Source organism: Danio aesculapii, chromosome 24, assembly GCF_903798145.1.
Source record: "Danio aesculapii chromosome 24, fDanAes4.1, whole genome shotgun sequence".
Classification (NCBI taxonomy): domain Eukaryota; kingdom Metazoa; phylum Chordata; class Actinopteri; order Cypriniformes; family Danionidae; genus Danio; species Danio aesculapii.
The window spans coordinates 38,928,680-38,935,941 of NC_079458.1; the positions used below are offsets into that span (position 1 = coordinate 38,928,680).

The 7,262-nt window shown below is 35.8% G+C and overlaps 1 protein-coding gene across 2 annotated transcripts in view; it reads left to right on the forward strand.

Moving 5' to 3' along the window:
* The window catches only part of nck1b (NCK adaptor protein 1b), a 77,821-nt gene that overhangs the window by 40,660 nt on the left and 29,899 nt on the right, over window positions 1–7,262 (forward strand). For both annotated transcript variants that reach the window (XM_056450785.1, XM_056450786.1), the window contains exon 3: window positions 2,103–2,346. In XM_056450785.1, the coding sequence (XP_056306760.1) occupies window positions 2,121–2,346 (226 nt within the window). In that variant the 5' untranslated portion in view covers window positions 2,103–2,120. The remainder of the gene's footprint in view (window positions 1–2,102; window positions 2,347–7,262) is intronic.

Consider the following 7,262-nt stretch of genomic DNA (forward strand, 5'->3'; position numbering starts at 1 on the left):
ATGGATACTTTTTTTTTCCGAATATAGGTCGTTTGGGTACTGTTTTTCGAATACTAGGAGGAAAGAATGCAGTTTTTGTATGCAGCCACTGTCTTCATGAATGAATCATTGACTTGCTTGATTTATTTATTTATTTCTTTGCGTACAGACAGCAACACTGTAAATAAATTCCACGTTTACATGGATTAAGAACGGCTTAAATATTGGATTTTCAGGTCCCCGAATAGTTGTCTTGTAAACAATGGGCATGCTTATTTAAAAAAAAAAAGGTTCAGTTTTAAGTTCTAATTGGTCTGTAAACGCACCCAAGTTTATAAGCTTCATATGAGTTTTTACAAATGTGTCTATTAAGTCATGTGAATCTAGTCATTCTTCATGTTTTGTGGTCAACGTTTTTGTCACTGGCGAGAATTTGTTTAATGCAGCTGATGAAAACATGAGTGCAGAGACCTTTAGAAAGTAGGTCACCTATGCTGTGGCCTGAAGATGCTCATGAGAAGGTGAGCAGCGACGTTAATCCATTCTGACAGCAATCTTTGCTGTCCTGAGCCCTGCAGGCCCGATAATCATGGTTGTGCGTTTGAGAAGGCTACCTGGACGTGTTCTTCAAGCTCAAAGGTCTTCAGTGCACTGATTGGTCTCCAGATCGCTGTTGTTGTAATACAGTATTGTCATTTTCGATCCATCACGTCAAGCTTAGTCATCCAGTTGAGCATCAGGATTTCTACAAGTTTCAGTTTAACTCCGGCTTGTTCCAGGCAGATGTCGGTATTTGTTATCAATGAGTTCAGCTCAAGACATTTTGTTGCTTCTCCAAAAAGCAATTTGAATTCAGAATTAGATGTTTGGAGAACTTTCTGTTCTCAAAGGTTTTCCTAAAGGGTTAGTTCACCCCCAAAATGTAAATTCTGTCAAAAAACCCTTATCTTCCAAGCATAAATTAAGATATTTTGGATAGATCTGAGAGGTTCCTCATCCTCTAAAGATAGCTATGGTCACAACTTGCTCAATTTATTTTTCATATTTAACATGGTTTCCGATACATTCATTCTTCCATGGCGGGGCGCCTCGCCAAAATTCCTCCCGCCACGGCTACATTACAGCTTCTCATTTAAAACATTGTATTGCTTTTAATAGCGGCTGATAATCGCACCAAAACGTATTACAGGGTAAGTGAATTATAACAGCGTGAACTTTTCTGTAACAGTAGTAGTGCTGCATTTGTTTAACCCTTTAAGGTGAACTGACTGACTGACAGGTGCGTGAGGCCAGCAAACACGACGTACAGCCGTTTCACTTTACTTCAGGACGCATTAATATCGCTCTGCAGGTCTATTGAAGACACTCATAAATATTCCTAGCAAATCTAATAAATGCTGGAGACATACTCGTTACATAAACGAACTAAATCACACCTCAGCAGCGTTTAATTGAGAGCGCACAAGTAGATCTGCGCGCTCTTGAAGCGGCTTATATTTGAGGGGCGTGCAAGCAGTGTTGCCAGATGTTGCTGACTGTTTCCAGTGTTCTAAACTTTTCTAGACATATGTATGCGAAGAACAGGGGCTATGGCATCTCTTTGGGAGATCAAAACAGGTGTGTGATGGCAGACCGGGGCACAACGTTGTAAAACCGCCCAAAATTTCACTACCCGCCTATGTCATTTTTTTACCCGCAAAAATAAATTCAAAACCGCCCAATCTGGCAACACTGCGTGCAAGAAGTTTTGTGCATGAGCGGAGGAAATCGGCTCGCAAGCAAAGAGATCCACATGCTCGTAGGCTATTACATAAATGCGATCTCGACTTCTAAATCTGCGCTCAGGACAATTGTCATTGAAATAACGCCACAGGTAACTTAGATGGTAGATGTGTGTAAAAAAAAAAAAAAGGCCTGCCGCCACAGCTGGAAAAAATCCTAGAGGAAACACCTCTTAACTTTTTAATATACAGTTTTTGTAAATTTTATTTATTTCTATTAATATATTTGTTTATCATTTCTTCTTGAAATATGAAGTTGTTCTTATGTAATAATTTTATGCATATTGATCTTGCCGTAAAATAGCCATAAGTTCCTGATGATTGAATTATTGTCTTCCTCAGTGCTGAAATAAATCCAAGATGACGGAAGAGGTGATTGTCATCGCCAAGTTTGATTACATGGCCCAGCAGGACCAGGAGCTGGACATCAAGAAGAACGAACGTCTGTGGCTCTTGGATGACTCCAAGTCCTGGTGGCGTGTGAGAAACGCCACCAACAAGACGGGCTTCGTACCATCCAACTATGTCGAACGGAAGAACAGTGCCAGGAAAGCCTCAATCGTCAAGAACCTCAAAGACACCCTAGGTAAAAACCCAACTTCTGCTTTCCTCATCAGCTTTCTCCATGCTGCTAGTTGAGTAGATCTCTGTATGGAAGCTTGTTTTCACTACAGAATTTTAAAAAAGGCTAATTGTGGCTTTCTAATTATGACATTCTTACAGTTTCATCCAGTTTATTATCCTTTCTTTTGCTCTGCATAGTTCAGATAGTTTATGGGGACTCTATACTGCTCAGTGAGTGCTGTCTTTCGGTTGAGACATTAAACCGAGATCCTGACTCTCTATGGTCATTATAAATCCCAGGATGTGCTTCGAAAAAGAGAAGGGGTTTAACCCCGGCATCCTGGCCAAATTTACCCAAACTTTTAACCATCCTCATATCATAATTGACTTCATCACTCTGTCTCCTCTCCACCAATCAGCTGCTGTGTGGTGTGCGGTCTGGCGCAATACAGCTGCTGTCGAGTCATCCAAGTGGATGCTGCACTCTGGTGGTGTATGAGGAGATTCCCCCTAAAAAATGTGTAAAGCGATTTGAGTGTCCAGAAAAGTGCTGTACAAGTATAAGAAGTTATTCTTATTGTTGTTTTATTTATCACAGTTTCATCTGAACATTTTCTAGCAGTTGTGATATAAACGTTTTAGCCCTAAAATAGGAGATCAAATGTTTTTTCAGGTGTAAAAATGTTTGTTTGTTTGCAATTCACATAAGTGTATATACAAGTGTTGTATTCTCAGATTTGCTAAATCTTTTTTTACATCGCAATATCAAGTTTTTCTTAATTTTCACAAATAATATATTTTTTAATTAAGTTATAAACTTTATATTTAATAATTAAAAAAAAAAAGTCAAAATTGTGAGGCATTAGGTTAGAATAAAATCACTTTTTTCTGTCAGAATTGTCACAATTGTTTGGCAATTGCAAGTTTATTGGTTTTATCCCAGTTTGATTAACTTTTTCTAAGAGTTGTTCATAAAGTCCCTTTATTATTCTTGGATCGCCACAGCGGAATGAACCGCCAACTTATCCAGCAAATGTTTTACGCAGCGGAAACGCTTCCAGCTGCAACCCATCATTGGGCAGAATCCATAGACTCTTATTCACACACACACCACGGACAATTTAGCCTACCCAATTCACCTATACCACATGTCTTGGGACTTATGGGAGAAACCAGAGCACCCAGCGGAAACCCACGGCAACATGGGGAGAACATGCAAATGTCCACACAGAAACGCTAACTAACCTAGCCAAGGCTTGAACCAGCGACCTTCTTGCTGTGAGGCGATCGTGCTACCCACTGTGCCACCGTGCAGCCGTTTATAAAGTCATATAAAGGTTTTAACCCTAAAATAATTAGGTGAAACGTCATTTCAGGTGTTAAAAATAATTTCAATTACTTATTTCCCTCAGAATTGTCACAATTATTTGTGTTTATAACCAAGTTAGTTGATTTTGTCAGTTTTAGCACACCTTTTTCCAAGAGTTGTAAAAGAATTATTTTGTGTGTACAAAAACCCCTAAAAATTAAAACTGTCTTGTAAAAAAAGTCATCAAGTTCGTTTGTTTGCAATTTACAGTTTGCAGTATATAAATTTCATGATTAAGAAGGATAAAGGAAAGTCCAAATTGCAAGAAATGAAAAAATATAAACAATAATAAAAAAAGAGAATGGTCAGAGCTGTTAGCAAACGCATAATTAAAATATATAACTTTTTTTTTTAAAGACGAAGTCCTTATTTGAGAAACCTGTAGTTTATTTATTTATCTATAATATTTCCCTCCATTCTGTTGCATAAACCAGTGCTAGCAGTAGTCAGAATTTACAATACACTTGCTTGAAACCACAATAAATCTTTTCAGCATGAATTTATTTAACATTTTTTATTAATCAAAGGTAAAAATGAATGTTGGTATTCTCCAGAAACTATAAAAGCACATTAGGAGTGGACTATATCGTATGTTGTATATCATTCTGTTTTGAAAAGCCTTTATGCAAGGTTTAATCGTATGCAAATTTAAGCTATTAAACATTGCAACTCAACCTGTATGCAAGCGAAGGGGTATTTGATGGAGAAGTTGAGGGCCGAATTGTCATCGTCGCTGTTATGTAGGCAATAAAATAGTTTGCAGATATGCGCCTGATTCCACTTCTGCTTATGTAGAGCAGATATATTGCTGATATATTTACTTCTATTTAGGCAAACAGTGTTGTTTAGCATGTAGAGCAGTTATTTGGTCATTTCCTGGATAGTCTTGCATTTGACCACATTGAATCTTCGTGCTTCGAGAGACTACATAGTAGAGTCTCAGATACACACTTTCAAACCGGCTATCTTAACCAGACATCTATTATTGTTCAGGTATAGTACTTTTTATTTGCACTTAATGTTTCTGAAAGTTAGAGTGGGTTACACTTAAAGGGGTAGTTCACACACACAAAAAAAATCAATTCTGTCAACATTTACCCAGCAATGATTTGTTTCAAACCAGTTTGAGTTTGTTTTTGTTTTTGTCTGAAGAATGTTTGAAGCCTGATTTGGATAGTAGAAAAACAAATACTATGTAAGTCAATGGTTACAGGTTTCCAGCATTCTTCAAAATATCTTCTTTTGTGTTCAACAGAACAAATAAATATTCATACTACTTTAGAGCAAGTCGACGGTGGGTAAATGATGCTCGTGAATATGTTGTTTTTGATGTCAGAGAAAGTAAAACGTCTTTTCAGCTAACGCTAATTTTCTCTTGAATTTACTTGTTAGCTTGGATTATACAAATGCTAATTGCAGCATTGTGTTTGCAGTCACCAGATATATTAGGCATATTATTAGGATTAATTGAAAATCAAGAAATTTGGCTGTTTCAGTTTCTTTAGGAAATTACAGAATGGTGCATGTTAGGGTCTGCACAATATATCGTTTCAGCATCGATATCGCAACGTGCGAATACGCAATAGTCACATCGCAGGACGTGCAATGTGGAGTCAGGATTATAGTTGACCAGATACAACATTTTAGAATAGCATGAGAATTTAGTAATTTTTAGTTTAACCTTAATATATAACATGAAAGTGTATCAGTTGCTTGTGTTTTTAAGGCCTGTTTAAACATTTGAAGCAAGTTTAAAGCATTTGGGCACAAGGAAAATGATGTTTGTAGCTTTAAGAAAGATTAATTGTATTTAATTATTTACACAATTAAGAATATACAGCTTTATTGTACATTGGATTGTTTTATTTCTGTATCATCGGTACATTGGTTCTATTTATCTCCGCTTGTAATTTGTTGATTATGTTTTGTGCACTCCCCTACAAAATCATTAAGCTATCTTGAGAAAAATCGTAATAAAAATAAGAATATCGCACAGAATTTAAATATCGCAATGCACATTTTCCCCAATATCGTGCAGCCATAGTGCATGTTTTAGGACTATTTTTGTACATTTAAATTGATAAATCACGCCCCACCGTTGTCTTGTCGTTGTCTAACTCTGTTTTTAGTTTTAATATATATATTAAAAATAAAGGATGGGTTGTTTTAAACTCTATATTTAACTCAAATATGAACCAACTCAACAGATGGTTTAAAAAAAGTTTTAATAAAAAATGTTTAAATAAATTAACAGTAGGTTTGTCTAATTTTGACCTGATCTTGGGTTAAAACTACCCATCCTTGTTAGTGTAGTGTAAATGCATAATTCGAGATTTGGTCATATTTGTATTACTTTAATATTTTTGAGATACTTTTTTTTTGTGTGTAAAATGCACAAAACGACCCAACAAAATGACATGCATGTTTGTGATGACAACATTTAGTTAGAAAATTATCAAAATGTCTTGTGTTTAAAAAAAAAAAAAACAACAACAACAACATTTGTCCACATTAGTTTATTCTTTGGTTAGCTAGCTATTGGCAATATGTAAAGAGTTTAGATCCAAAAACCTCTAAGTGCTGTCTGAAATTTTCTTCTTAAATTAGCATTTAATAAAATTTTAGCATCAGTTATTTCATGTAAAAAAGCATATTATTTGCTAGAAAAGTGAAATTACTGAAACTATACACAATAGCCTTATAAAAAGGCTAATTTTAGAGGAACATTTAATTTGGCGCTTGGTTTTTGCGTCTGACCTCTTCATATATTAAATTATTTATTAACACTAGTTAATGCAAGTTATTAAAATAGTTTACAATAGTAATACACAATAGTTTATTTGTTCATTTTGCTATTATAAGGTAATTTGTTATAAAATAAAACATTTACTTTTGTTCCAAAGGCTATAAGGCTCCATAAGCTGATATTTTTACAAGTTTTTGTTTTTTAATGCGTTATTTTTTCCCCTTTTTTGGATATTATTATGAAGCATGCTGGATTTGTTCAGATTGTGTCTGTATATGCATATGATGCTACCACCATAATATAATTGAGAAAGGGTTTTGTAAACGGTTTTCGGGATTGATAAAGTGCTTAAATGCTTTATCAAATCGTTTCCAATTTTGTATTTCTGTAAGTTGGTGTGACATTTCTATTCACTCTGAGGTAAAATCAAGTGTGTAATTTTCACAGCATTTTAAGTAGCCACAGATGCCCTCAATATTGTTGCGTTTGAGTTTAACGGGTTAATAAATACTAAAAAAGGTATTACTTTCTCTCAGTTGATTGCTGGTTGGATAGGAACAGATGGATTGAATTCTCACAATGAGGTCAATGACATGCATTTAACAAGCAGACAGGGTCAATTTCCATTCCATGCCGACTTGAAGGAAATCTTTTGCATTGCGCTGTTGCTGAAGGAAGTGTTTGTGACACTGGAATGTGAGGCGTAGAGTCAGGAGATAAGAAAGACAAAGAGAAACGCTGCAGATTGAAAGATTAGCTCTCCACGTTCCTGTCCGGACTAGAGCAGATGTTCAGCACACCTGAAGACCTGCTGGACCCTCAA